This window comes from Annulohypoxylon truncatum (assembly GCF_022578515.1).
Source record: "Annulohypoxylon truncatum strain CBS 140777 unplaced genomic scaffold F4807scaffold_4, whole genome shotgun sequence".
Classification (NCBI taxonomy): Eukaryota; Fungi; Ascomycota; class Sordariomycetes; order Xylariales; family Hypoxylaceae; genus Annulohypoxylon; species Annulohypoxylon truncatum.
The window spans coordinates 1250644-1278082 of NW_025953790.1; the positions used below are offsets into that span (position 1 = coordinate 1250644).

A 27439-nucleotide genomic window follows, 5' to 3' on the forward strand; every position below is an offset into this window, starting at 1 on the left:
ACGATGAAGTTTTCCACGTTACTCACACACTCGCTATCTCGGTTCTCGTTGTTTCTATCCCCTATCTAAATCTCCTCAGTATTGTGGGATATAAGTCACCTCGATATCTTCAATGTGTAGGAAACTATGCGTTTAACAAAAGACTATGGAGTCACAGCCGTCGCAGATGAATATTCATTTAGTCGAGGATGCAGCCTTATCCTCCACGTACCGCGAGGTGCGGGGCAAGGTGCAAGCCGCGATTTTCGAGTCGACACACACCGCTACCGAAGATAGTTCGCCTCTAAAGGAAAGATTCCATTCAGAGATATGGCCGAGTTTATATCCTGACTATGAGAAATTGGTCAACGAAGTTGTACGCTACTGTCGCGAGGAGCTCAAAAGGAAACGATTCGACTGTTTAGTTCTTGGTAGGGCGAAGACTGCCGAGTCTGTCAAGAAATCACTCGACCGACGGGAAGAACATCGTGATAACCCCTACACTGGTCTTAACGATATATTCGAGACAATGCACGACCTTGCTGGGTCCTTAATTATAATGCAATATGCGAAAGATGTGGGAATAGTAAATGAGCTTATCTCTCAGAGCTTCCAAGCAACTAAACCACCAACCCACTGGTCCCGCGATCGCCAACCTGGCCCACTTTGGGCTTCACGATTCGGAGGTTATGAATCTTATAACCATCATGTGACACTGGGAGGAATTTCCGATCTACCCAGAGTTACTTTTGAAATCCAGGTGACTACCTGTTCGGATTTCATGTACAATAGACTTGCACATGACTGGTATTACAAGAAGGCTCATGGACCGATGTGTCGGAAGGATGAAATAGTCATGGATATGCTGCACGGTGCAGCGATTATATTTGAGGTTGGTGGAGAGTATATGAGAGAGAGACAAGAGGAGAACTACGGTCAGATCGAGAATGAATATGGTCTAATTCAGGCCACCAAACTCGTATACGGGACCGAGGAGTGGCAGCTCGAGTCTGAGAACCCAAAGTCTCTTTTGGAAAAGTTGAAAAGTTCCGGGTACGACTCTTTTACGAAGATTGAACGTGTTGCTAATCAGTTTTGGCCTCTGGGAGCCGAAGACACATCTAGCGACGACCCCATAGCCCGATTACACGAAATCATCTCCCAACCATTCAAGCGTCACCTTGTGATCCCATTTGAACAAAAGGGGGACTTCATCGGACGAGAATCAAGCTTGGAGCAGCTCCTCGAGAGAATTCCTCCGAGCGTAAAGAAAAACGAGTGCCAGAGGACCGCTATAGAAGGTCTAGGGGGCGTGGGAAAGACACGAATCGCATTAGAAGCAGCTTACCTGGTCTACGAACGCTATCAAGATTGTTCTATCTTCTGGGTCCCGGCTATTAACATGACCAGTTTTGAGAATGCGTACAGAGATATTGGCAAAGTTCTTGATATACCTGGGATCGAAGACGACGAGGCAGACATCAAGAGTCTGGTCAAGGCCGCCCTTGAAAAGAATGCTGGAACTTGGCTTCTAGTTATTGATAATGCAGACGACGCAGACCTGCTTTATGGCCGGACAGCAAGTCCCGCCATTCGCGACTACCTCCCCTTTAGTCGACAAGGCTCCATCCTTTTCACGACTCGTAACCACGAAGTTGCTATCGCGTTTGAAATACATGAGAAGAGCATATGTGTTATCGAAAATTTGGCAGAAGACGAAGCGATAGATATGCTGGGAAGAAGTTTAAAGGAAAGCCAAATGCGCGACGTGGAAAGCACGAAACAATTGCTTGCCTCGCTAGCATATCTGCCGTTGGCAATCAAACAAGCATCTGCGTATATGGCTAGAACACGGATATCAACAACTAGATACCTTGATCACTGTCGTTCCTCTGACGAAACTCAAGTCAAGCTTTTAAGTCAAGAATTCGAGGACCGGAGCCGGTACCGAGGTACTACCAACCCAATTGCCACGACTTGGCTTATCTCGTTCAACCACATCGCCCGTGATTACCCTTTAGCGGCACGCTACTTGAAGTATATATGCTTTTTAGCAGAAAAGGATATTCCCATATCGCTATTACCACCGGGAAAAGATAGACTCGAAGAGGAAGAAGCACTTGGTGTCTTGACAGGATACGCCTTTATTGCCAGACGAGAACAGGGGGACTCATTCGATATCCATCGCCTCGTACGGCTGGCAATGCGCAACTACCTCCAAAATGAGGAACGAATAGAAACCATTACCAATTTGTTCGTCCATCTCTCTGATGTATACCCACACCCCACGCATGAGAACCGGAACATATGGATGAGGTATATGCCACATGCGCAGATCGCTTTAAAAGTCCGAGGGGAATCAGTACGCAATATTGAGAAGTGTTCACTACTCTGCAACATCGCATACAGCTACCGGATAATCGCCAAATACAAGCAGGCAGAACATATGTACCGGGAGGCAGTAAAGCTGAGCAAGGAGGGATGGGGCGTCGAGGACCCCAAGACACTTGTCAGCATGAATGGCCTGGGCTGGATGCTCTATAAGCAAGGCAAAGACCAGGAGGCAGAACAGATAATCCTGCAGACATTGAAACTAAGAAAGAAGTTGTTAGGTCCTAAGGATCCTGACACACTTGACAGTATGCACAATTTAGCATGCGTGTTTAGCGGTCAGGGAAAATACGAGGCGTCGAGAAAGATAAACCAACAGACACTCAAATTAAGAAAGGAAGTGTTAGGCCTCAAACATCCCGAAACACTTCGCAGCATGGGCAATTTAGCCCAGGTACTTCATATCCAAGGGAACCACCAGGCAGAAGAAATGAAGCGGCAGATGCTAAAGCTGAGCGAAGAGGTGTTAGGCCATGATCATCCAGATACACTCCACAGTATGAGCATCATGGCCTGTATTCTTCTCAGCAAGGGGAAGCATGAGGAGGCAGACCTGATGAATCGGCGCGCATTTGAACTAACGAGTAAGGTATTAGGCCCCAAGCATCCCGACGTAATTCCTACCATAAGCAACCTAGCCAAAGTGCTGGAGTACCAGGGGAAGTACAAGAAGGCAGAGAAGATGAAGCGGGAGGCACTAGAGCTAAGCAAGGAGGTGTTAGGCCCTAAGCATCCTGATACAATCAGCTATATGAATAACTTAGCTACGGTGCTGTATTTGGAAGGGAAATATGAGGAGGCAGAACAAGTTAATCTGCAGGTAGTGGAGTTAAGTGAGGAAGTGTTAGGCTCCGAACATCCAGACACAGTTATCGGAATGAATAACCTGGCCGTCGTGCTTGCTTGTCAGGGGAAGCACAAGGAAGCAGAGCAGATTTGTCGGCACCGGACAAGTCTCACTAACTCGAGTAAAAAGCTCTCAGGATCCGAAGGACTGGAAACTCGACGTTTCCGGATGACAAATGGGAAGCAAAAAAAGAAATAAGGCCGTCGAGAGATTGGTTCGGTGGGTTGTGACTTAACAATGAAGAAGGCAAGTGCATAGCACCCGACTTATTAGGTTGTTTAACATTAACGCTGATAGCTAACAGGTCCATGTCAATTCTAGTTGAGTTTTGCCAGCGAACCGACGTAGCATAGCGCTACGGTAGATCCCTTATCAACATCGCGTGTCACACAAAGATATTCCACGTGCTACTGCCGGGATAGCAGATGATGTGGCCGTTATATGTCGTGGGTTCCGGTCGGCTCCAGGATAGACCGCCGAGATGGTGGCGCTTTCAAGCATGCGTTTGCGCTCGTGGCGTGAATAAGCAGCAGAAGATATTCCGGCATTCGAAGATTGGATTTGAGACTGTGTTTCTAGTATGGAATTGAGAAGGATTGTCCCGTATATGGAAGGCAGGTAAAATGTTGTAACAACTTCATGTTAATTAGATATTGTCGTTCCTATCTTCTCCTTCCAACCCCCTCTTCATTTAATGATATATTGACGATTGTTATTGTTTGCGTAATCGATCAAGGTTAAGGGCGATTGTGAGTAGCGCCTCGTGGAATGGACTCTCTAGGACCCACGCTGATTATTATCCATGGACCCCTAAATTGCTGATCCCTACGCTTCGACTTGGCGCCCGCGAATCGCACACTCACTTAATCATCCATGCAGCACCTGTGACAAAAGCCATGCCCTGCTTCAACAAGTTCTAGTATTGCAGTCCCTAAACAATGTCTATTACCTAGGTAGATACATGCCAGGTCTCTCTTGGCGATGCACTACCATGAAACATACGGGGTTCAATTCGTAAAACCCACGGGGTCCCCCCATTTCTGAACGACAGCCACAAATTTAGGGCACTTCTCCGTGTCGTCAGAGGGAAGTTGTTTAACAGACTTGTTGTAAGCATAGGTGACGAAATCCGGTGCCGAAGACGGGACCCCGGCTCCTTCTCGGAGCTTTCTGAACGTCGTTTCGATTTCGCTCGTTTGGGATTTCATTGTGGCGACCGAATCCTCAACTTGCTGGTCGTCGTAGACATGGCCCCCCATCTGGCTGCCCGCAGTGCTGTCGGCAATGACGGAGTCCAAGAGGAGGTGAGCTCCGAATTCAGCGTCTGTAATTTGAGATTTTGCCGCTCTCTCGAAATAGCTATGCACGTTCCTTGCAAGATCATCACCCTTCTTCTGACGTGATGTAACATATCGATCAAGCTTATTGACCTGCGTGCGAGGTGTGGCTGCATAGGCTGCTTGGGACTTATTATCGACATCTATCGGCACGGAACCGTAAAGCTCCATCTGGCGCCGAATGGTATCTAGGAGCGTATGGCTTTTCGACTTTCCGCCTTCTTTAGTTTGGGTCGAATGTACGTTCGCTGCCACAGGTCTCTTAGCTGACTTGGCTTCTGCTTTACTGTTCACATACGTGAAAGCGGTTAAAAGAGTTTGATGATGGTGAACAAGCGTCTGGATGCGAGATACTAGGATACAGAGGCGTTCGTTCATAAAACGAAGCATGGCGGATGTCTAAACAAGTTAGCCGTATGACTGCGTGACTTCATGAGGAAACCTACATAGCCCGAAACAATCATATCTCTCGTGCTCTGTCGGTCCGAACGGGACTCGGTCTTTTTCAAGATAGGTTTGAGAAATTCATTCTCGACTACCATGTGTGAAAGGGGTACCATCTCATCCCATAGAGATTGTATTTCGGCATATACAGCATCACGTTCGTCATTAATGTCTCGCGCGTAGCTAGACGCGTAAGACGCGCGCCTATTGTAGGTAAGGGAGGCCTCTAGGAAAACCGCGTCTAAAGATGCGCGACATTTGGTGGCTAATGATAATACAATCCTGTAACTTGTTAGCGGAAACGTAACATAAGGAAGGATAGAGGAGTCGCTCAACTGGCTAGCATGTCGTCTGGCTGTATGGAGAGTCGTATCGTCTTCGCCAGCGTCATAGTCCAATTCACCGTGTAGAGCATCTAGCCTACTAAGGATATGATCATATGATGGGAGTGTGGTTTTGAATATGTCTGTTAGAGCGGAAGATTTCGAGTTCCTGTCCGATACACCCCCCTCTGCCTCTGCCACGTTGGGCTCGATTCGAGTGATACCTTCAAGGCAATCAAATCGACTATCGATTTTATCCTCTAGTGAACGAATCTTCATATTCATTAATACTACCACTTACAACCTTTGGAAGTGCAAATAGTTACCTCTTTCTTTAGCAAATCTCTTCTGGAAGACAAGTTGACGATTTTTTGCTCAACTGCCGAGGTACCATTATCGGTCTCCGGATAACGCTGAATACCAGATATACTAGAACGAACATAGTCTCTATACTTCACTAGTAATTTCTCGAGAACGTTGTTATATTGAACGATGTCATGGGTGGCCGCCTTGACAAGTTTCTGGTCAGTAGTCTTCTGACCGGGTATGGGTTGGATCTGAGAGAATACGCCCGCTTCTCCGTGAGCTTGTGAGGATTGATGACCGCGGCTAGTCGATTTCAAGGTGGTCAAGCTGTCTCGTATGAGTAATACTGGTTTTAAAGTGAGATAATTGACGTACTATTTCAACTCATCTTTGAATAATATACTGAGAGGGCCGTTCGATTCCATCATTGTCACTAATTGAGACCATTCCGCAGTCAACTCACCACAGACAAGCGATCTGAGTAGGTTCTTCTGATTGTCGCTCGTGGCATGGACAGCTTCACAAACTTGATTGAAGAGACGTGTCTCGGTCTCCGAAAATAACCGCTGACTATCCATCTCGAACTGTAGTGACTGTGGTGAGAAAATAGGACAATGACGCTGAAGCCGTACTAGTCAGGCTAGATCTTGATGCCACCTATGAGAGACCGATCGTCTATCTCTATACGTAGCGATATATGGTGAAGTTAGATATTAGATAATGTGCGAGGGAAAGGGGTAAAGGGGGAAGAAAATCACGAGGGAAAGAAAACCCGAGTAAGCAACGCTAAGATAGTGCATCCGGGCGGCTTGGCCCGCACGTTGTTAAAATGAAAAGTTGGCAATTGGGGTTGAACAACTCTTAGAATTGACTTGTCGCATAGGGCAATGTAACATTTTAAGGAGGGCGGGGAGGAGCAAGGAGCAAAACGGAAGCGGTCCGCCGGCTGGCTCCGGAAGGAGTTTGCGGTGAGATCGGCGCCGTAGGTTATTCGCCGTAGATGACCGAAGGTGGAAAGTGCAACCGATGTAAGATAGTCACGACGTACCTGCTCTAGGCCGGCCTGGCCTAGACGACTTAGAAGATCGGAAAATGGGAAAATGGATATTCTTGAATCCTGAACTTGCGGAATCTTCAATTGTCGGTAAGGACGGTTAGGCCGAAGAACGAGACAAGTCTAACCGAGAGGCCAAGTGATAAGGCAAGATCAAGCGTGGAAGGCGGATGTGCGACACCTTTGACCGCTCCCTTCTAGAAAACGGAAGGCTATTCAATGGTCGGATTTTAAAATATCCTATCCCAGTGATCATCTGACCGCCGGGAATTCACATCAAGATGCTGTGAACGAACTCTGCGTGATCGCTTGTTTCACTACACCTTCGATGGTTGATGGCGTTGATGTCCGTAGAAATGGATGCGAGGCGCAAGAAATCTTGTCAGTTTCCGAGGTTCCATTTGTTTACAGGGAACTAATCTTAGGGGGATCCTTGCATTTACATTGCTACTTGATGCATAATCGATAATAGTTATCATCTAGCTGATAAATACATATAATTTACATAACCATGCATTCAAGTAGCATAGAGCCATAAGTTAGATGCATATACAGACTCCGAAGTCATAATCAATTTCCTAAATCTTACTATCAAACAGTAAACCGAATAACTAAATAATATGATCGTACAATTGAAATCAATCAACAATAATCAACTACTTAGATATTGAAAAATTACCCGTCGTCGTTTATACCAGTTTCTCAGTAATGTATACCAACAGAGCTACTTAGATATTCAAGAAAAAGAAGTACGGATAACCAATATTTACTTACAAGGTAGTCAAAGCTTAGACCGATCGCATTAACAACCTAAGTGGTTTGAGTGGGTCTATGAATGCCTAAGAAGATTTCCATCTCAACCAAATCCCGTAGCAAGCCAATAATCAAACAGCACTTCCCAGGCATCTTCTGCGCGTTATAAAGTGCTAGGATATCTCTGTACCAAAGACGCAAGCAGCCGTTGGATAAGTTGGACGTGCAGCAACGTGCATATCCATCTTTACTCGCAAACCGCATTGATAGGAGCCCAACTACAATTTCCTACTTATCTTGTGGCATCTTTCAAGAAAGATAGCTGGATCCTTAGAGACAAACATACTCTTACCAACCGACGTCTACCTTCACTCGGGATCATTCGTGGCGCCCCAGATACGCTATAAGTCTCGGCAAGGCTAGTACAGTTGCAATCCGCCATACTCTAACGGCGCAACGTCACAGCGCAAAGTTGTCGCACAATGGGTATCTTTCAGAGTAGAAACAGACACAGGCTCGCAGAAGCTATAGTTATCTGGGTATGGGTACCTAGGTACTTCAATGGTAGCGCCTCGGAATGAGACGGGCTCTTTGGAGTCTGGGATAAGGAAAAAGGGCACGCAATGAAGTCAGAACGGTTCGCAGCGCCGTGCTGTCTCATACGCAGTGTTTGCAAGCATGTGTCCTGAATGGTCCGCCTCCAGGCTGTACAACCTACAATCCGGCGGTCAACGGGCGTTCTTTTCCTGAGCTACTGAACTAGTCCGCTAGTTCTCTCTTTTTCCTTTTAGGTCGTTATGGGATATGGACGTTGAGAACACCCCTATTGGTTCCTCTGCGCATCTTCGTACGTTTGTCCAAGGCTTGCTTCCAGCCTGGTTCTTCTAACTCCAGATGAGCTGAAAACTGATGTTAACTTAAAATTTAGAAAACTGCAAACTGAGATAGATGGTCTGAGTTCCTAGCCATTCATTGCTACAGAGCCTCCCAGGGCTTAATTGGACACCGGCCATGCGTTTGCATGCACCTGTACTGTCCCGCTCCCGCTTTACTTCCCCGTCGCCATGTCAAAAATGACAGCGGCCGAATGTACCGACATGTTCAGAATTTGGGGGTAACAGATACAGATTGAGAAGGGACGGTACTAGGCCTTCTCCTTTTTTTCTGTTTGTGTTCCTCAGTCTGTCCTCCCATTCTCGTAGGTCGTCGTACCTTACCAGGACCCGCCCGGTTACCCACTGCCTAGCCAGATATGTGAGACGTCATGGAACCGTATCTTCATGTCGACCAGCACAGCTGCAGTTCGACCTCGATTTTCCCATATTCTTTCGGATACTTCCCAGGGGCTTGTGTAATCACGACTATCCCATGTGCTCGCTTGTGGAAATGCCGGCGATATGGGATTGTCCACGTCGGTTAGCTGGTTCCCGAACCAGTCTCTCCCATCAAACGACATTCATCTACTATAATATCCCAGGAGTTCCCAACCGTTTTGTCTTGATCACTTTATTACTTCAAGACATCAAATATCTCCAGCTCGATATCCCCACTGCATGTCTTTCCATTCCGTTATGCTCCCGTGCTACAATCATACCCAACCAACGTCATGATATCCCTTGCCCACCAGCTGTGTAGGAGCCTCCAGGCACCGGCAACGATGAAAAGATTCCGAGACGCTGGGATAGGAATTGCGTTCATCGTTCTCAACCAATTCCTCGTCGTACCCATCCAGATTCTACTTGACCTGCATTCTTTTAGCCTTCCAGCTTCCGTATTAGTCATGCTCCTTTTCTGGATATTCATGATCGTCGCGAACTACATTCACGGAGGTACTGCACAATTCTACAACAAGCATTTACGTGGACCGACCGATTTCCTTGGCCGTCACATGTCCTTTGGGTTCGTGGCTTCGTTTATAATGCTCAACAAGGAGCATACACCCAGTGCCATCGAGGTTCTTAGAATTTCCGGCGCCTTCCGTAAGCTACATATCAAATACTGCTACTCTATAAAGCGTTACTAACTTAACCTAGTTACGACCACTCTAATAAGTTACATCGGCGCTTACTTAATTACAGCGGGAAGCTTCAAGGTAGAGCAACGATTCCGGGGTCAACAAATGAACGTGTGTGACCCGGAAAATAGCAACAAGTCTTGGCCCAGTTCTTGCACGGCATTACCGACGCCACCAACAGAAGGATCCCCAAGACCCTTATCCCAACTGTCTCAGATAAGTGTGACCATCGTGAAAACTGACTCTTTTACTTCGATTGAGCCGGCTGAAAAGAACTCGACCTCGCAATTTATCGATCATGTTGTTCTCACAGCCCCTCTATGGATCTGTTTCTTCCTCCTTACCATAGTCGGAATTCCAGTATCAATTGCGACTCGTTACGAAACACCATTCGAGGCTCTGTGTTTCGTACTGTTCTGGATCTTATCTGTCCAATTCCAAAGATCATTGAAGGCACCATGTCGCCTTCAGCGGCTCCCGGGATTGAGGTCGACAGTCGTCATCTTAGCGAATCCGGTGATGGTCACCTGGGCACTTGGAACTGGCTACCTCTGGATCAAGACAGCCTACACCAAGCAGACCATCGGAATTACCATCTCTGAGTTTCACAGACACAATACCTTAGTGGAAGGCATAATGGCCATCATGGACGGGGGCAATCTGACGAGCCACATTGGAGCTGGTGATCTTTCCGGGCTAGTCCTGGACGCTGGCATTGTCTGCTTGGGTTTCAAGATGTTCGAGTATCGAAAAGAGTTATGGGAAAGCTGCGTCACAGTATTCACCACATGCGCAATACTCGCTGTGGTCAACGTCTTCCTCAACGTTCTCATCGCTCACGTAATCGGTTTGAAATCTACCGACGCTCTCGCTTTCGCTGCTCGATCCGTCACGATCGCTCTGGGAGTCCCCGCGATTCAGAACTTGGGCGGCAGTGCCACGATTATGAGCGCGATGGTGATATTTGGCGGAATTCTCTTCCAGATGGCCGGAGACTGGGTATTCTCCATCATGGGGATACAAGATCAGAAATGCCAGCAGAAATCTGACAGCAATAGCGGCAGCGACTTGGAGAAGGGTTTCGTGGCGGAACTGGGCGAGAAGGAATCACGGAGGAGGGCTGGTTCGGACAATGCGGTCATTGCGGCTGGCGTGGCAGTTGGTATCAACGCGGCGGCTATGGGAACGGCACACTTAATCGAGCGAGACTCGAGGGCTACTGTGTATTCTGCATTGTCAATGACTCTGTTCGGGGCTATGACGGTAGCACTTACAGCCTTGCCCGGCGTTTCGGAGGCGGTGATATCTCTGTCAAAGCTGTGAGAGGCTAGTAACGGACCGGGAGCTCCGATTTAATGGATTACGAGGATGAATGAGTTACGAGACGCCTTCACGTTGTATGGGCGCTTCAGGCATAGCGAGATGATACCATTACATAGGCTGGGGATTAGACACAGCGATACTTCGGGGCGTTCTTTGTTTTAGCTACTAGCTTTATGAACATATGCCAATTTGTCTCATTACCTGCTTTCCATACCATTTGACTATGTGATCACAATCATCATAATGCCTATAACATCATCGTAATCGATGAACTGGTCGTCTTGATATCATAGGATGGGACAATGGTCCTACAGTATTTGCAACAATGGCAGGAGATAATAGATCGGACCGTATAGGGGCTACGATTATAGGATCGGTGTTTACTTGTGGGATCGCGATTTAGGACCAAAGAGACGATTTTCCATCCGCCGTATCGTCGATCCCGCGGCGCACACAAATACGTCCTTTCTCACCCTCGCAACGTTGCACGACGCCGTCTGCCTCATACCGGCGGTGCCCAACGCTACTACGGGATGCCCCTCCATCTCACCAGAGCTTCGAGCCTGGCGTCATAGAAGAAAATAAGCCATGCGCCCCCCTCCCCCCCCCGGGATCACCTGGTCTCAGGCTAATGCCGATCTAGCTTTTAGGATCGTGATCTATATCTGGTATATGAGAAACCGTATCGCGATGTGAGAATGCCGTATTTCCTTCTTGGATGACCGCATGGACTTGGTCTCACATGATAAGATCTGTCAAGCTGCCTAAGCCCGTAGCGGAACGACGTAGTAACGTATGAAAGTATACCTGGGGGAAATTTTGGTGTAACTGAACTGGACAGGGGTTGGGAGTAATCTGGCTATGATGGTAATAAAAGGTACTAACACATTACACCCAAAATAGGTAGACATTTAGGAGAATCTCAGGGGACTACCTAGGTATATTCCTGGTGGTTCTTAGAACCCGCCGCTATCTACCTAAGCACTGAGTACTTGGAAAACCATGAAAATTTGATTAAAGTGAATGGATTTGATTTGTAAGGCCAGCTAAACAGCAAAATTTTGTATTCGTGAAAGGGGAAACTTCTCTCAGTTTCCTCTATGCTATGCTGAATGACGGGAAATGGATCCTAATTTCATGAACACGATGTTCGCCTGGCACTTATTCTGAATATGGCCATGGCTAAGTATCGTGCGCTCTTTTCCTTTCGATTCCTATAGGATCTACACCAATCTCTCGATTAAATGTAGTCCACTTGCCGTTTCCACAACACTACTCATCTGGCCTGGCTGCAATGCGAAAGCGGCCTCCTCAAATTCCTTCTGCATGTCCCCCTTGCCGAAATAGCCAAGGTCACCTCGTTTTCTGGCCGAACTGCAGTCACTCTCGCTCATGGCGAGTTCGCCGAGGGATACAGAGCCGCTCTTAATCTTCTGCTCATGAGCCTTGATAATAGCCATGGCTTCCTCCTTGGTTCGAGTAATCTCACTCTCGCGCCAGCTTGCGGGTCGTCGACTGTCGCGGTGCTTCACCAATAGGTGGGCAGCGCGGATCTTGCCCTCGGGTTTGCCGGCGGAGGAGATCTGGGATGTGGCTGAGTGGTTGGTGGCCATGTACTTCTTCAACTTCTCGGTATCGGTACCAGACGGGGGTTCCCAACGCGAGACCTTATCATTCGCGTTGAAGTAGTACGGGAGGTTCTTGGAGTTGCTGTGGCGCACCTCCCAGTTAGGCGGCAATCCGGATTCAGTATCCTAATGGAAGGTGATATTAGTGATCTTGTTGATACGATGATAGATGGGTACGGGATATTTGCAACGCCGATCACTTTAAGTTGGTAATTGACAGTTTCGGGACAGACTTACCATATTGTGCTAGATATACGACTACGATGCTAGTAATAGGGACTGATATATTTTGTTTATCAGCCCTTTCACGAGGCTAGTGTAGCAACAAACTACGTGTTGCTGCGATGATTGAGCTACCTAGGTAGGTGAAAGAACGAAGGGGTTTGCTGGCGTTTATCGCAAAGAAGCTTGACAAGCTCGACAAGCTTAGAAAACAAATCCAGAAGTTGGGCAATTGAACGGTGACAAAAGAGGAGAAATCGGATAGCCAAGCAGATCTATCTGAGTTGGGTTTGCTTGTGTCTGAATATAAGTGAGTGGGAAAGCGAGTGATTCAGTGACGTGGTTGTTGATGTTATTGTTGTTGATGACGATGATGCAAGCGAGTTAGTAAGTTTTAGCCGCTGGGGATTTTAAGAACGAGGGATTGATCGAATACCTAGGTGGATACCGTACCTGACCTAGGTAGGTAAGAGCGATCACGAGGATGCTGCCAGTTGAGCGGGGCAACCTGACGACGGAATGAGATGAAACGCGGGGTGATTATGTAATTGTGTATCTTGTACAGTTTCAATAGTAACTGGAAGGCACGAGTACTTAGATACCTTGGCACTTACAACACACCTGGCACTGGCAGATTGGCAGCCGCATGCCAATGAGTTCTATATAGGTACGTGCTTACCGCCAAGAATAAAGGCGGCGCTGAGCTTAGAATTGACTAATCCTGAAATTACCTAGTCACCTAACCTAAATCTTTCCATCTTTCAATCTTTCTTGAATCAAATCAATTTCGATGCCAGCACACAATCATAAAACATCACTTCTCACCTCATCCTAATTTTGTTTTCTTTTCTTATCCACAACCAAACCCTTACAATTACCTAGACATATTCTCGCAACGGTAATAACCAAGATTCCAGTAAAATCAGAAAAGCCAACCCTTACTGGTCTTACTAATTTTCCTCAGAACCTTTCATCTTTGCGGCAATCTCCGATCGCCTCATCCGACAATCAACAATAGGGAAACCGGAGATACCTCATCGTCAAGATGTCTTCGCCAGCCCCTAGCAACGATGGCGACGCTCCCAAGAGCAACCAGGAGCAAATAACATTTCGCTTCTGCTCTGAGTGTTCCAACATGCTGTATCCCAAGGAGGATGAGGACGCGCACAAGCTACAGTTCACGTGCCGAACATGCCAGTACACCGAGGAAGCCACCTCGTCTTGCGTTTTCCGCAACGTTATGAACAACGCTGCCGGCGAGACTGCAGGAGTGACTCAGGACGTCGGATCGGATCCTACGGTTCGTAGTGATGTTTCTTACCAATGCCCCCCTTCCACCTCCACCACCACTACCACCACCACCACCCCTTCCTCTACCGATAACAGTGTGGCTATCTGTCTGAGATGTGGCGTGACCCTCCTCCATTGCAAATCGTGTGAAGACCCTGCATCAGTTGAGGAGTACAACCATTTCGTGGCGCATCACCCGGACTTCACCTTTAAGAGATCCCTCGACTTCGTACAACTCGCAAGTTACTGGAACGCATTAGATGATCAAGAACAAGACACCTGGGTCGACAAATTTGCTTCTTGTGGACAGCCCAATATCCCGGACTCTTCAGCAGATAGTCTCGCTTCTTATCTTCCCATGGCTCAATTTCTCGGTGCTTCGGACGCGGATCCTCCCGAAACATATGATGATCCCCCGGATGACAATGACGTATCGATGCTCGACTGAGTGTACTCAATCTTACTCAACATGATGTTGTTTCACTCTAGGAATCGTACAGGAACCATAAGGGGAGACAGAGATTGAGCTTGATGAACTCGTTATCCGGTCTTGACCGAGACGGTCCTATTGACCAATATTTGATCATTCGACATACTCATACGGGTCTCACCTATCGCATCTTATTGCCATCAGACAGATAGCCTGGTACCGGAATATGCAAAATGACTCAACAGTATTTCAACACGGGGCATCTAGCTTTGGGGGGCATGCGCTGTGTGTACTCTCTTGCTGAGCTTTGTGCTGACATATGTTTCTGTCATTTAGCTACCCCGATCAAACAAATCTTGCCCTGTGTGCAAGCATGAGGAAGCCGTATTCTTCCAGTCCCAGCAAAGAAGTGCAGAAACTGGCATGGTTAGTATCACCTTTCTTTACCTACATGGTTATCTCGTTATGGAGATGAGATTTCTAACAAGTTCTTGATAGAAACTGTTCTACGTATGCTGTGGATGCGGTCACATCTTCCAGTAACCGAGCTCTCAAATGATGAGAAATACGAATCTCGGGTGACAAGGATAATGCAGGGACTTTTGATGCGACCACTGAGGTCATTTGAGGTATTGCATGGAGTTGGCGTTTAAGACCTGATACCCGATGGTTCCTATAATACTACCGTCGTAGGGAACTCGGCACTTTGATTTGGGGGGACACCGGCATAGCAAATATACTCTCATTCGCATCATGAAGTCGCACTTACACGTAATACTTGTTCCGTACGCTATGCAGTCAACTATCGCAGCTAAAATGGAACCCGTAGCACCAGCACGGAATAGGTATTACAAATGGCGTAGCGTGATACTTGGGGATTTCGTACATTCGATAGTGGAAGTCCTCTGCGATTTCGGGCGTCGTATGCAAGCTAATCGTTAGGTTGTGCCGATATATCCTCAGAACGCCTTCTCTATGAAAGCTCCGTATAGTACAAGATTCGTACAACTTGTGACGTAGTAACGCCTGTCCATCTAATAACACACTAGGTTGCAAAGCTATTTTTATTCGTTGGTATTGGCTTTATATTTTCCCGTCCATTCATGACGTTATTCGTACTCTCGTATCGTCCAGATATATTTCCTCCGAAGGTGTCATCTACGCATGAGATGGTGCCATACTCAAGATCTTGCTCCATCCGCGTCTCCTGAGTTCTGCTCCCACCACGCCGTTCACGCGGGTGCCGATTGGGTCTCCGGCCTTGTTAATGAGGACGCAGGCGTTGTCGTCGAAGCGGACGACGCTGCCGTCGGGGCGCTGGACCTGCTTCCTAGTACGGACGACAATAGCGTGTCTAATATCACCCCTTTTCACCTTGTTCGCGGCAGAGGCGGCACCCATGCCGGCATCGCTAGCTCCTCGTTGCTTCTGGACGATAGCCACTATCCTGTCACCTGCGGAAGGATCTCGGTTTAGTGAATGGCCACATGGGAGAAGATGATCGGATTGAACGAAGCGGTGTTAATTTGGAGAAGATGAACATACCAATAGTGGCGTGTCTCTTCTGGCCGATGACGATGGCGCATTCGACCAAGGCGGCACCGGAGTTGTCGATGCAATTAAGCATCGTCTAAAAGTTTTGCACTTTCGGTTAACGAACAAGACATATCAGAACGTTTTTCGAGGTTGTTCCATTTTACCTTGAGCTGAATCATCTCGGTCGATATACACCCTTAACGCAGGGCACCGATCGCGGGGACTGCGATGCGACGATATAAGAATGAGGTGAGGATAACGGTTGGAGGGCTTGTTTGAGGTTGAAATTTCGAGGCTCTGTCGAAAATCGTTTAAGGCTGAGATGTGAAAATGTGTTTTGATTGGTTCTGGATTTCGGGTCCCTGAACTTGGATTTGGTTAGCCGATATCAGTGGTCTCATGCCCCGGCTCCAACAATTCTAATTTGGGTTAAGATCTGTACTTCGAGGTACCTTATGTAATGAAATGGGGCCATTTCGGGGGCCGGGCTGTCAGGAACTTCCAATTGTGGCTGACGACCCTGCTTGATGTGTCGCACTTGCTTCGATATTTTAGGGATCCATCTCAGTGAGGCTTGATCAGGCTTGATTTAGATGGTGGCTCAGCCCTTTTCCCCTGGAGTTCCCTCCCGAATTGATCGACTGATTGCATCAGAGGGATCCACTTCGAACATCTGGTTGACCTGCCACCCTCTTTTTCCCACTTTTCGCACTCCAAAGCTCTCATCTTTTGCGCCCGTTCGCAAGGGGCCGGCGCTTCCACCCACATTTGTTCGAAGTTCGTTCGAACTTATGTTATGGGTTTAACACTATTACTAGAATTGCGTTTCCATTTCTCATTTTTGTTTCTAGACCGATTTTCACCAGTAGACGTTCCCAATTGAGTTCTTCCGACGTTCATATTCTCGTTCCAGTTTCCCTTATTCACAGTCGAATTTCAACAACAGTGCCATGACCTTCTTTTAGTATCAATGGGCATTGTCATAATCAAAGGACACATTCATATATTTCCCTTCTCCCTTTTCATACTCGTCGCCCTTCTCTCATTCGTCTTCTCTGGTTCAATCTCCGCATGACGACGATATATACTCCAATACCAGACCTCCTCATCTCGTCAGCTTATGACGATAACCTTTAATAAAAGACACATATAAGCGTTTATGCGCTGGCGCTGGAGGGATCTGTTGTTAACCTCAACTCCGCCTCCTGACTTGCATATCAGCCCTACTTGGAGACCACGTTTCTTGCCAACCAGTGTCACCACTTGACCTGACTTGCATCTTACTTGCATGCAAGAGGTCGACCATTTTGGGACCATTTTGGGGCTGTCGAAAGACTTAAATAACAACATCACCCAAATCGATATTCGCAAACCGGTTCCCCAAATTTACCAGCGTTACCTCCCTTGGTGCATCCACCCAGCGTCTCCCAATTCTCACCCAGCGCAGCTGGGTAACGCTGCTTATCACGATGTCTACCAAACCGCCCACCAACTTGAAGAAACAACAGATTACCTTGGCGCAATTATCGTCATACGACGATATACTCACAGACGCATTAGTTGATCATGTCAGTGTGATTACCCATTTATGGGATAGTTGACCTTACGTTCTATAACGAAGCTGACTCCATACCACAGGCCTACTACTGGACCACAATTCCAAAAAACCGCCCGTCTTATCACCCGTCAAGGGGTGTGAAAGAGGAGGAAATTGCGAAGATTATCCAGAATCATCTTATTGTCGACCCGGATATCGATACCGCAGAATCTAAATTGCTTGCGACAGACGGATTGCGCAAATTTTATGACGCACTCAAAACTCCTAAGGAGAAGGATGACTTCCGTGCTCATCTTCGTCGCTATATGCAGATCTATCTTCCCGATTGTCCCTACGAAGTTAGCTCGACGAACCGTTACACGATTGTCACCCACGAGGCGGCCGTGACTGCGCGCAAGTATATTAGGAGGGGCCAGCCGATTAAGTACCTCTCTGGTATTCAGGTGCTGATTACAGAGAAGGAGGAGAAGGAGCTTTCAAAGAGAAAGAAGGACTTCAGCATCGTTGTTAGTGCGAGAAACAAGTGCGCAAGCTTGTTCATGGGACCTGCGCGGTTCGCAAACCACGACTGCGGAGCAAATGCGCGATTGATGACTACCGGTCAAGCGGGGATTGAGATCATTGCGGCGCGCGACATTGAAGTAGGAGAGGAAATTACTGTCACATATTCCGAGAACTACTTTGGTGTGGATAACTGCGAGTGTCTATGTAAGACTTGCGAGGACAATTTGGTGAACGGATGGGCACCGGCCGACGGCACTGTGATAGTGAAGAAGAGTATCGAGGCGACAACTGTTGAGGGCTACTCTCTGCGCCATAGGAGACGGGACGATAGTTGCGCCTCTACCTCCCGAACTCCCTCAGTCACGCCTGACATCCGACCTAGGATTTTGAAGACGCGATCTAAGACACTGAAAGCGGGCTCAGAGCGAGCGTCCACTCTTGGGTCTCCTGCTCCTCAGGGAATCTTGCGCCAGAAGCGGAAGCGCGAATTCGAATCTCTCCAGTCGCCACCTGTCACTCCGGATAAAAAACTGAAGACGCTCCAGTATGAAATTCAGGCCGTGCCTACACCGCCGAGCCTTTCCAGACGAAGTAGCGATGAGGACTCGTTTAGCGCTCGTTCTTCAGGACGTGAAAGCGTCGACGTGGGTTTAACAGATGTGACAACGCCTGAAGAAGACATAAGGGAGCCCCTTCTGAGCTCACCAATTCTGACTCCTGTGAAATTACCAACAAGTCCTCTGAAACAAGAAGATTTAGAGACACCCTCGCTTTCGGAGATCACATACACCCCGACAACTCCGGTTACTCAAGATTCAATCGCGGTTGCTCCATTGCCTACTATCGAAAGCACAGCCCAGACCGGTGAAGTGATTTTGGTGACACCCCCGTCCAGTCAGGTCGATGAACAGCCTTCAGATGTAATTACTATTCCGCCCCTGGCCACATCTGAGACTACTGTCGCCGCCGATTCGACGCAAGCAACCGAGCCAGCCCTCGCGCCCGCTGAACCCATCCCCAATAACGAACTTACTCCTAAACGAGGTCGTCCTAGAGGTAGACCGCCAAAGGGCGAGCTCCCAGCAATTAATCATGTGGTTGAGGAACATACACCTCCATCTCGTACTCGAACGCCCGGGGACTACACGCTTACCCCTCTCTTACTTTCTGAGCCTAACACTGCTTGGATACACTGTACAATCTGTAGCGAGCCATTCGTGCAGCAGAATGCGTACTTCACACGAAGCTCGTGCCCGCGATGTGAGCGGCATTCTAAGCTGTACGGTTACCTGTGGCCCAAGACTGAGAAAGAGGGCAAGCACGATAAAGAGGAGCGCGTTCTAGATCACCGTACCGTGCATCGATTCTTGACAGCCGAAGACGAAGCTAAGATCCGCGGACGAAAGTTACCCTCCGCTACTAGCTCTTCATCTCCTAATAAGGAGACGCCGGTGAAAAGGGGAAGAGGTCGACCTCGAAAGAACCGCCGCGGCTCCAACACGGAAGATGACTTTTACGATGGAGAGGACGATGAACAAAACGGCACTAGACGGAGTATGAGAAGACGGCAACCCAGTCTGAAAGCCGCTAGCTAGCATGCAAGAGGTAAGAAGACACACTGACTGGGCTAAGTGGTCGAATTCCTAATTAGGATCTGGCGATGGTGATATCGGCCGTAATCTGAGCCGAGTTTGTAATATTATTCCTCCCAGGCATCTCGACGGCGTTCTGTGCGATAGCGTTTGCATTGCTTGACTAGCTGACTTGTATATTAGCCAAATAGCTGCCATCTGCTGTGGAATACGCAGCATTATAGCTGCTTTGGCAATAATCAAATCAATTATATGTTTAATGCGATGTTCTTGAAGCCAACTACGTCCTGGTCCTATGATTGCCTGGAAATGAAACGATTTAGAGCAAGTGCTTGAATTCAAATACTAAAATCCTCATGGTCTTCATCCAACTCTTCGGGGCCACTGAATTATGTAATAATGGATGTAAGTTATTCGCTGTCTATTTTATATCGCATACTAGTTGGCGGTTTCCGCCGGGAAACCGGGAAGCTCGGCCACCTGTGACGTCATAATATCCTGCTCGGTTGGAACCAACCCGTATCTGCGCTTGTCAGGGGCAGGGTGCCTGCTTCTTGAAACAGTTCAGCGAATCTGACGTAAGCAAAATGAACTGGATCCGTCTTGTCTCGTTACATACAACGTATGACCGGCAACTTTACAACCTCGCCATTAAATTGACTTCGTACCAACTCCCCTTTTAGATTCCCTCTTATAGCTTATAAGATTCGTTGAAGCTAGTATTTTGCAATAAGCTTCCAGCACCCGCACTAAGAAGTTCCTAGTTTGACTAAATTTCAATAAGATTCAATAGTTTCGCCCATCCTCAGCTGTTCCCGCATTCAAGGCACGATGAGTCGTTGGTCTCAATACGATACCGACGAGGAACGTCTACCTGAGGGTATGCAACGCATCGGCTACGATGCCGACACCCAGACGTATACATTTCGCGACCGCGACGGCAGCATTTGGGAGAGCGCTCCGGGTAATCAGTATGGCCAACTCCATCGCGTCAACACGACATTCCCACCTTACGGCGATGATGCACACGATGATACCGAGCCACTGCAGGAGCCGACCGAAAACACTTCATGGCGACATGAGATGGGGCCTCTACTTAATTGGTTCTTACTAGTTGGCCTATTCCTGCTCTTTATCTTCTGGTTCATTGGCGGCGCGACTAAACGGGTCGCCCCGACTACATGCCGCGACCACAGCAGCCCGTACAAAATCAAGTCGGGCGACAGCTGCTGGGCAATCGCCGAGGAGCATCGTGTTCCGTTGGATTCTCTCCTGCAAGAGAATCAGGGTCTTGATTGCGACAAGCTGGCCCCTGGTAATACCCTTTGTATTCCAAGGGTCTAAACTGCATAGCTACACAAGGTTGCAGGGTCTTCTTGTTGTTCCAGGGCCCTTGGCACAGCAGCATCTTGTGGGCTTTCGTTGCTGGGATCAAATCAATTGCTCTATCAGCTTGTGTCAGCCGCACAGGTAGCGGTGCTGCCCACCTAAGGGGATGCATATTCTCTACGATATCCATTTCGATCACAATCTTGACCAACCTATGCGGAAGACAGCATGTACAACTTCACATAAAATGGATCCCTGTACGGTTTTCCTCGGTCTGGGCTTCAGGCGGTAATACGAACTCGACCTCTGCCAATTTCTTCCATCTCACGTGGGAAGGTTTGTCGAATCAACTAAATGAGGTCGGAGCGATAAACGTCAATATTATCGACATGAGGTGTGGTGGCCGGTCCCTGGCTATAAGCCTTCATACGTGTATGGTAAGGTCCATATCTTGCCGCCGTTAACGAAAACAAATCCACTGCAGTAAGAACCTGCCATGCTCTCCAAGTGTGGAACACTGCCAGCCATGTCATCGTCGCCACCGAGTCTTCTAGCTAGGATGAAAGGACTCATCCCAAGTCAACTTGGAGAAATTGAATGTTCCAATGAATGGGACTATCATGTTGGAAGGGAATACTACATATTTGTCAATGTCTAGAACGGCCAAGACCAATTACGAAGCTTACCCCCTGTGGTGAGAACATCAACCCTGGTACCATGCTTGATAATATTTGTGCTTGTATGCTTGGTGGGGTGGACAATCGTCGCCTTGCCCACTCATAGGCGAGAGCACTAAGCTAGACCCGAACGAGATCAGAGAGATTGGTGGTGTTGATGGCCTGACTTTGGATTGAAGGTTCATCGATGCCTTGCCTTTCCGGGGCCTTGGACACCCATTTTATTGTCTGCTTGTTGCCCGTGTCTAAGTGCTCGAGGAACGCAAGGATGGAGAACAGTTTGCCGGCAACGTTGGTGTGCAGGGCTCATGTGGACTCTTCGACGGAGGTATCTTCGAATAGGTACTTTCGGGGTTATAGGATAGATAAGTCGCTATTCCAACATTATCGAGGGTCGAAGATGAGTTGGCAATGACCAGCCCAATGTGTCCCATTTCTTTCGTCACGAAGTCAACGACGGATTGGAGTGAGGTTTTGTCCGTGACATCACATTGTATACGGATGGTGCTCGGGTGAGCGGCGGCGTCTCGAGCACTTCTCTTCGTCGCCCGAGGATATGCACCCGCTTTGCCCCCAGTTCCCTTAGTCATAACGAATCCAATTCCTGCAGATCAAGTACCTACCTAGTTAAAAACGGATGGAAAATATTTGAATATAACAACTCACTTATTCTACCACCAGTGATGACGACAATAGTTCCGTGTATTCGAAATAGCGAAATAGCGAAATAGCGAAATAGCTTCGATGTGCCCATTTAATGTCTTTGGGTCAGGAGCGCGCCTTGAAGAGACGTATAAAATGCTGATCGATACTTAGTTACAATCCCGCTTCATGAAATTCGCGCCCTCTAAGAGATGCGGTGGATTTACGCCAAGGTTGAATTTGGCTGGTAAAGTTCCGGTCGAGTTCTTCAAACATCAGAACTGGAAGCTCTGAGTTCGTCTGATTTGTATGTAGGCACACAAGTTTCACCATATAAAGAAGAATCGACACCCATTCTAGGATCACCTTCACCCGGCGCCGACCGTTTTCGGTGTTAGACATCAGTGCCATGATGAGGATACCCACATGGCGGATAATGAATCCTCAAATCCTCGACTCTTCTCTTCTGTAAGTCGGGTTTATATAATTCTCAATATCTTAGCGGATAAACTAAAAAATTGATGTTTTAAAATTGATTGAGTATAGTGACTCGGAGACAGGGTCGATTTGTGCGAGTAAGGAAATCGTCAGATATGTCTACGACAAGTAGCTGAGGTCTAGTGGTCCTCCTCACTTCTTTTCGCTTCCTCTAATTGAGACTGGACGAGAATGAATAGGTACAATTACCTGTGCTAACAATAAAGACAACGAATATCGTTGACCACCTCACAGTAAGTGATGATATTTCAGATAAGCCCAAGACTCCTGTGAGATTTAGGTGACTAAGTGCTTGATATTTTGGTGAGCATAGATAGGTACCATTCCCATAGCTTCTCGCTACCAGGCACCTACCTACCTACAGGTATTCAGGTATTAAGCTATGCGAATTACCTACTCATCCAGATTTGCGCAGGCAAGCGCAAAGGTTAACAAGGGTCATCTCCTATCCCCTATCCAGCATCACGGGTCACAGCAACAAACAGGTTTTTCTTCAGACATACGTGACAGGACCCATTGAGTCACACAAGGCATGAAGCGAAGTCTCTAGTGTCGTCGCGGTCCACCCAGAGGGCGAGCTGCCTAAGTTTCAGCTCACTTGCGGCTCTTCCCAGCTGAGCTGGGTTGACTGATGAATACCACGTTCAATGGACCACTATTCCGCCTCGCGCATGTGGGCTGTAACACCAGGTACCTAATTAGCAACATCTCCAATGTTGTTGAAGGATCCGTCTAGATCTAGACGTACACCATGGTTGTGGTCGAATGGCGATAATACGGTTGCCCTGAGTTCACGTCATTATACGTTTCACCCTCTGGAATGTCGACTTGGCGCTTCTTATATTTTTTGAAGACGAGGACTTCGCCAACTTGAGGAAAAAATGGGACTTACGAACTAAGTGGCTTGGGTATGTTAAAAAGTGTTTATGAAATGATATTACCTAATATTTTATGCGTGGAGGTGGTGTTTCAAGATCTTCCTTTTTCGGGACGAACAGCAGTGCTCTATTCACCCAGTCCCGATCAGTCAAGCCGGGACAATTGAGCACGCCATTAGAACCTACCGTTCGGACGCGCCGTCCCATAGCAGTACCATTCGCGGTATAAGATATGCGGTATACTTGACAATTCCGGCCGCGAGGTGCTTCTTGGGACAGATGTGAAACGCGACATCCCGGATCATGCCATCTGCCGAACATGTTGCATCGTCCGAAGCATGTCGCAGATCTTCAGATCTCCGAGTCGAGTTGACGCCGACGCCAGACAGTCTGGGGATTGACGATCGCACGCCAAGGTCATTTTGCCTGAATGATCGAACGTCAAGGCCACACGAGGTCAAGTCGTGTCGACTTACATCGAACGTGTCAAAGCCCTAGCAAATTCATGTAAATAGTATCATAGCCCACCGCGCGCCCCGCAACAAACGCGAGTCGCGTTTGATCTTCGTGAGGGTTTGATCCCAGTGTCAATTCAACGAACATCACCTGTTAGTCGGGCGAGAAGATGGGAGGAAGTGTGGAGGAAAGAAGAAAAATACAAATAGATGCATAATCCCCCAGGTGAAGATGTTCCAGCATCAGCATCAGCATCATTCATCTCAACAACCAGCCTTTCTCTTACAACTTTTCAGTTCGATATTAATCCATTCTTTCGACCAGGTGTCGCTCGCTTTGTACACTTCACGCATAATACTTAACTAAGTAAATTTAAATCTTACTCTCTTCAAAATGGTTCGCATCGCCGCCGCCGCTTTCCTCGCTTGTAAGTTCCGCCGCGATCAATCCCCATCTCGTGTCTACTAGGTCAGCGTTCAAGCTAATAATGACCCTTCCGCTAGTTGCCTTCACGGCCTTCGCCCAGGTAACTCCCAACAACGCCGGGGCCAAGAACGTTGGCCAGGGCAACGGACAGCAGTTCATCACCGGAGGCTGCACTTCGGACGCTGTAAGTGATCCTCCTACGTCAATCCCGCGGGTTGCGATGTCGTATACCAGAAATATTATCGGATGCTAACAGTGCCCTGAATGAACAGGACTGCCAATCGGCTTGCTGCGCCGAGGTCCAGTCGTCTGGCCTCGGAGTCTGCTCTGCTGAGGCCGCGTCGAACCAAAACGGAAAGCTTGGCTGCGGCTTTGTCGACCCTAACGCCGCCACGACCATCGCCAACGCCCAGGCTCAGGTCCAGAAGCAGGTGAGTTTCCTACCTCTCTCCATAACCTATATGCGAGAGTGATCTGTGGCTGATATTGTTGGCTCTCAGGGATTCTAAATTTCCCCGCAAACCCATTGACGGGAATCGCTGTTAGCAGCGCGACTCCCGATGGTGGATGGTGTATTGATAACATTCGCTGGACATAGACATATAGAATAAGCCCCGGTTTCGAAATGTGTTAGTCAATATATACATCAGACGCCGATCTGGGAGTCCCTATTCGAGTTTACTGCTCATGTGAAACTGTGCGATGTAGTATATGGGTATTAATATCGTTTTCATTGGGCTCCGGGTGTGAGTGCCGCCGGCTTTGTGTTAGACGGCTCTTGGTGGCTGCAGTTCCAAGAATCCAAAGTCGTACAAGTTTGTAAGATTTCTATTAGTCGCGCTCCCGCTTTACGAGCAGCGTGGCGCGGTCCCGGGCCCTTCTGACGTGGCTATGCGTTGATAGCTCCTATGACGTTCCCCTATTGGTCAGTCGGAGTCGTATATGATCCTATTTGGCCATGGTCGTCATCGCCATTCGAATTCATTCATCTCCTATCCTTATCACAAAAGCATTGTTACGCCCGAAGGACAACTCAAAATCTTTGTGCCCTACCGACTGAATTAAAAAAGACGCTTTGTGCCGCGGTGCTTGTTGCTAATCTTGGATTCTGTTTTCCTGCTTTTCATGGCAGTACAAATGCACACGACGAATCCGACCTCGCGCCGACGTCCTCTTAGAGGCCCATATTGTAATAGAGTAGAAGGATAAAACATCTAATCATGGCGCAAGTTCAAAGGAGCAACTATCTCCCCTATATTCAACAACACCTTGATACCCAAGACGACCTAGATGGGATAATTTTGGAAACAGTGTGCGGGATATGCCAGGAAAACAAGCTGGATATATCGATGAGTGCTAGGGAATTCACAACATCGACCGCGCCCCCTACTGAACACTTCGGAGCGCATCCGCATTTTCTCAACTATGCCCGGCACGGCATCGAGAGGACCGTCGCCCTCGCATGCGGCCACGTCTTCGGCGACCGCTGCATTAGCGATCTGATAGCGCACGGGACCGACCTTACCTGTCCGTCCTGCGGATTCCGGATGTCGTATCGAGGCTGCGGGCACGCGATACGACCCGCTCTACTTCCCGTCGACGGCGACGAACCTATCCGAGACAGGTTTCCGGTGACGATTGCCGAGGGCGGGATCGACCCGCACAACTGCACCGAATGCAGGTGGAAACTCGTCAAATCGAATCTTCGATACATACTCGCTGACGAATGCGTTATCTGTCGGCAAAGGACACTTGCCCACGTGCCCTTGGACGCGACGACGCACCGTACTCATCGAGAGCAACACATAAATATCGGACTGAGGCACGCGCTCGACGATTTGGTAGCCCTCATCTGGCCCGAGTTCGTGACGCGCGAGACCGAAACGTCGGCGATGAAGGCCGCGACCGATAACGAGCGTCGACAAATCCACGGTTCGCTGCTCTACGCGATGGTCCTGTCGGAAATAGAAGATACGCTGTGGTATCGCACAAAAGCTGGGAAAGGGACGACTCTCACCAAGGAACAGTCGAGGAAACACGCGCGCGGGGTGGCGTCTGTCGAACAAAGCCTGCTTAGTTGGCTGATGAACTCGAGTCGAGAGCTGAGACGGATGTGGTAAGGCGGTGGTTATTATTATATCGTGCTGAGGGTATGGATCAATGCGATATATAGGCATACTACCTTCATGTGCAACTAGCGATCAATTAAGCACGACATGTATGATGATATGATGTTATGTTATAATTAGATGGAATTGTCCAACTCGGCCGGCATGTGATCTGCGTATTTTCCTCCTAACCTCCCTGGCCGCGGGCTGTGCCTCCTTATGGTAGGGCTAGGTGGGTCATACATTATTATCGGCATATATTCCCGTCTGCCTCTTGCTAGCGTCTTGAGTCACACCAGTAATGGCGTGTCTTTCAGATGCAGGCTTTCGATAAGGTGTCTTTGTGGCGGTCCGCGGACTAGAACGTGCCTAGAATGTTTGGAGTGACACGGGAACTGAAATATTCAAACTTGCTTCGGTTGGACGAATCGAACCGGGGATGTCGCAGATCGTCAGACGCGCTCAAAACCAGCCACATTCCAAGATCTCCCCAGATATCCAATTTTGGAAGTAAGCATAAAGCCCAACTGAGATCAAATCACACAGCCCCAGGGATCAACTCAGTCGTGCTGCTTGTTTCAACAAATCATCATGTAGATTGCGGAAAGATTATAATCCTCTGGATGCGAGTGGTAAGTATGATGCGGATTTTGCGTTGAGCAAAACCAGCGTTTCAAGTTAGAGACATGATTACCCCCGGAATCCTTCGTTGTGTAGTGGAACTTGAAGCCTCAGCCGCAGCTGCCCTAACGATCATTTAGGTACTCAACCTTGATCATAAGGATGTCAGTGAACGCCTTGTTACAGGTACGAGAGTATCACAGGCCCCGGCACTGCTGTGCCGCAAAGTGGTATATATCTGGCAGCGCAATGTGACATCGTACAGAAGAGCCA

General features: G+C 48.2%; 11 protein-coding genes across 11 annotated transcripts; 7 read left to right on the plus strand and 4 right to left on the minus strand.

Moving 5' to 3' along the window:
* The first annotated feature begins 73 nt into the window (after window positions 1-73).
* Window positions 74-3918, plus strand: F4807DRAFT_270747 (uncharacterized protein). Its single transcript, XM_047994568.1, has one exon. It carries the CDS (start codon window positions 146-148, stop codon window positions 3413-3415), a length of 3270 nt encoding a protein of 1089 aa, XP_047858095.1. The 5' UTR covers window positions 74-145; the 3' UTR covers window positions 3416-3918.
* A 97-nt stretch (window positions 3919-4015) lies between these two features.
* F4807DRAFT_270728 (uncharacterized protein) lies at window positions 4016-6493 on the minus strand. Its single transcript, XM_047994567.1, has 5 exons — window positions 6003-6493; window positions 5648-5954; window positions 5335-5594; window positions 5001-5280; window positions 4016-4953 (listed from the first exon to the last, which is right to left on the minus strand). The coding sequence occupies exons 1-5, from the start codon at window positions 6203-6205 to the stop codon at window positions 4225-4227; spliced, it is 1779 nt and encodes a 592-aa protein (XP_047858096.1). The 5' UTR covers window positions 6206-6493; the 3' UTR covers window positions 4016-4224.
* Window positions 6494-9040: 2547 nt separating this feature from the next.
* F4807DRAFT_450053 (uncharacterized protein) lies at window positions 9041-10771 on the plus strand (the record flags this gene model as incomplete). The annotated part of the gene is made up of 2 exons (XM_048000083.1): window positions 9041-9413; window positions 9468-10771. 2 exons carry the CDS (start codon window positions 9041-9043, stop codon window positions 10769-10771), a joined length of 1677 nt encoding a protein of 558 aa, XP_047858097.1.
* Window positions 10772-11366: 595 nt separating this feature from the next.
* On the minus strand, window positions 11367-13168 carry F4807DRAFT_411662 (rotamase-domain-containing protein). The gene is made up of 2 exons (XM_047996723.1): window positions 12637-13168; window positions 11367-12525 (listed from the first exon to the last, which is right to left on the minus strand). The coding sequence occupies exons 1-2, from the start codon at window positions 12637-12639 to the stop codon at window positions 11995-11997; spliced, it is 534 nt and encodes a 177-aa protein (XP_047858098.1). The 5' UTR covers window positions 12640-13168; the 3' UTR covers window positions 11367-11994.
* A 319-nt stretch (window positions 13169-13487) lies between these two features.
* Window positions 13488-14989, plus strand: F4807DRAFT_270834 (DNA-directed RNA polymerase II subunit RPB9). Its single transcript, XM_047994569.1, has 4 exons — window positions 13488-13537; window positions 13586-13921; window positions 14678-14767; window positions 14840-14989. Exons 2-4 carry the CDS (start codon window positions 13667-13669, stop codon window positions 14882-14884), a joined length of 390 nt encoding a protein of 129 aa, XP_047858099.1. The 5' UTR covers window positions 13488-13537; window positions 13586-13666; the 3' UTR covers window positions 14885-14989.
* A 405-nt stretch (window positions 14990-15394) lies between these two features.
* On the minus strand, window positions 15395-16430 carry F4807DRAFT_270853 (50S ribosomal protein L14). Its single transcript, XM_047994570.1, has 4 exons — window positions 16330-16430; window positions 16042-16244; window positions 15887-15971; window positions 15395-15795 (listed from the first exon to the last, which is right to left on the minus strand). The coding sequence occupies exons 2-4, from the start codon at window positions 16054-16056 to the stop codon at window positions 15500-15502; spliced, it is 396 nt and encodes a 131-aa protein (XP_047858100.1). The 5' UTR covers window positions 16057-16244; window positions 16330-16430; the 3' UTR covers window positions 15395-15499.
* Window positions 16431-17053: 623 nt separating this feature from the next.
* Window positions 17054-19558, plus strand: F4807DRAFT_270864 (uncharacterized protein). Its single transcript, XM_047994571.1, has 2 exons — window positions 17054-17445; window positions 17516-19558. Exons 1-2 carry the CDS (start codon window positions 17347-17349, stop codon window positions 19532-19534), a joined length of 2118 nt encoding a protein of 705 aa, XP_047858101.1. The 5' UTR covers window positions 17054-17346; the 3' UTR covers window positions 19535-19558.
* A 541-nt stretch (window positions 19559-20099) lies between these two features.
* On the plus strand, window positions 20100-21043 carry F4807DRAFT_270880 (carbohydrate-binding module family 50 protein). Its single transcript, XM_047994572.1, has one exon. The coding sequence runs from the start codon at window positions 20363-20365 to the stop codon at window positions 20873-20875; it is 513 nt and encodes a 170-aa protein (XP_047858102.1). The 5' UTR covers window positions 20100-20362; the 3' UTR covers window positions 20876-21043.
* A 545-nt stretch (window positions 21044-21588) lies between these two features.
* Window positions 21589-22240, minus strand: F4807DRAFT_270882 (uncharacterized protein). Its single transcript, XM_047994573.1, has one exon. It carries the CDS (start codon window positions 22125-22127, stop codon window positions 21783-21785), a length of 345 nt encoding a protein of 114 aa, XP_047858103.1. The 5' UTR covers window positions 22128-22240; the 3' UTR covers window positions 21589-21782.
* A 1840-nt stretch (window positions 22241-24080) lies between these two features.
* F4807DRAFT_270885 (uncharacterized protein) lies at window positions 24081-25311 on the plus strand. The gene is made up of 5 exons (XM_047994574.1): window positions 24081-24236; window positions 24336-24438; window positions 24515-24621; window positions 24710-24868; window positions 24938-25311. The coding sequence occupies exons 2-5, from the start codon at window positions 24405-24407 to the stop codon at window positions 24944-24946; spliced, it is 309 nt and encodes a 102-aa protein (XP_047858104.1). The 5' UTR covers window positions 24081-24236; window positions 24336-24404; the 3' UTR covers window positions 24947-25311.
* On the plus strand, window positions 25312-26698 carry F4807DRAFT_270886 (uncharacterized protein). Its single transcript, XM_047994575.1, has one exon. It carries the CDS (start codon window positions 25658-25660, stop codon window positions 26555-26557), a length of 900 nt encoding a protein of 299 aa, XP_047858105.1. The 5' UTR covers window positions 25312-25657; the 3' UTR covers window positions 26558-26698.
* Window positions 26699-27439: the final 741 nt, after the last annotated feature.

Bases quoted from the DNA above. Each gene is read 5' to 3' on its own strand.
- F4807DRAFT_270747 (XM_047994568.1), top strand. From the start codon at position 146: ATGGAGTCACAGCCGTCGCAGATGAATATTCATTTAGTCGAGGATGCA.
- F4807DRAFT_270728 (XM_047994567.1), bottom strand. From the start codon at position 6,205: ATGGATAGTCAGCGGTTATTTTCGGAGACCGAGACACGTCTCTTCAAT. The intron at 5,955-6,002 runs GTACGTCAATTA...CATACGAGACAG, and splicing joins TTCAAAGATGAGTTGAAATA to CTTGACCACCTTGAAATCGA. The intron at 5,281-5,334 runs GTTGAGCGACTC...AACAAGTTACAG, and splicing joins GCCAGACGACATGCTAGCCA to GATTGTATTATCATTAGCCA.
- F4807DRAFT_270834 (XM_047994569.1), top strand. From the start codon at position 13,667: ATGTCTTCGCCAGCCCCTAGCAACGATGGCGACGCTCCCAAGAGCAAC. The intron at 13,922-14,677 runs GTTCGTAGTGAT...TCTGTCATTTAG, and splicing joins ACGTCGGATCGGATCCTACG to CTACCCCGATCAAACAAATC. The intron at 14,768-14,839 runs GTTAGTATCACC...AGTTCTTGATAG, and splicing joins GAAGTGCAGAAACTGGCATG to AAACTGTTCTACGTATGCTG.
- F4807DRAFT_270853 (XM_047994570.1), bottom strand. The intron at 15,796-15,886 runs GTATGTTCATCT...ATCCTTCCGCAG, and splicing joins GAAGAGACACGCCACTATTG to GTGACAGGATAGTGGCTATC.
- F4807DRAFT_270864 (XM_047994571.1), top strand. From the start codon at position 17,347: ATGTCTACCAAACCGCCCACCAACTTGAAGAAACAACAGATTACCTTG. The intron at 17,446-17,515 runs GTCAGTGTGATT...TCCATACCACAG, and splicing joins CAGACGCATTAGTTGATCAT to GCCTACTACTGGACCACAAT.
- F4807DRAFT_270880 (XM_047994572.1), top strand. From the start codon at position 20,363: ATGAGTCGTTGGTCTCAATACGATACCGACGAGGAACGTCTACCTGAG.
- F4807DRAFT_270882 (XM_047994573.1), bottom strand. From the start codon at position 22,127: ATGACTAAGGGAACTGGGGGCAAAGCGGGTGCATATCCTCGGGCGACG.
- F4807DRAFT_270885 (XM_047994574.1), top strand. From the start codon at position 24,405: ATGGTTCGCATCGCCGCCGCCGCTTTCCTCGCTT. The intron at 24,439-24,514 runs GTAAGTTCCGCC...CCCTTCCGCTAG, and splicing joins CGCCGCCGCTTTCCTCGCTT to TTGCCTTCACGGCCTTCGCC. The intron at 24,622-24,709 runs GTAAGTGATCCT...CTGAATGAACAG, and splicing joins GAGGCTGCACTTCGGACGCT to GACTGCCAATCGGCTTGCTG.
- F4807DRAFT_270886 (XM_047994575.1), top strand. From the start codon at position 25,658: ATGGCGCAAGTTCAAAGGAGCAACTATCTCCCCTATATTCAACAACAC.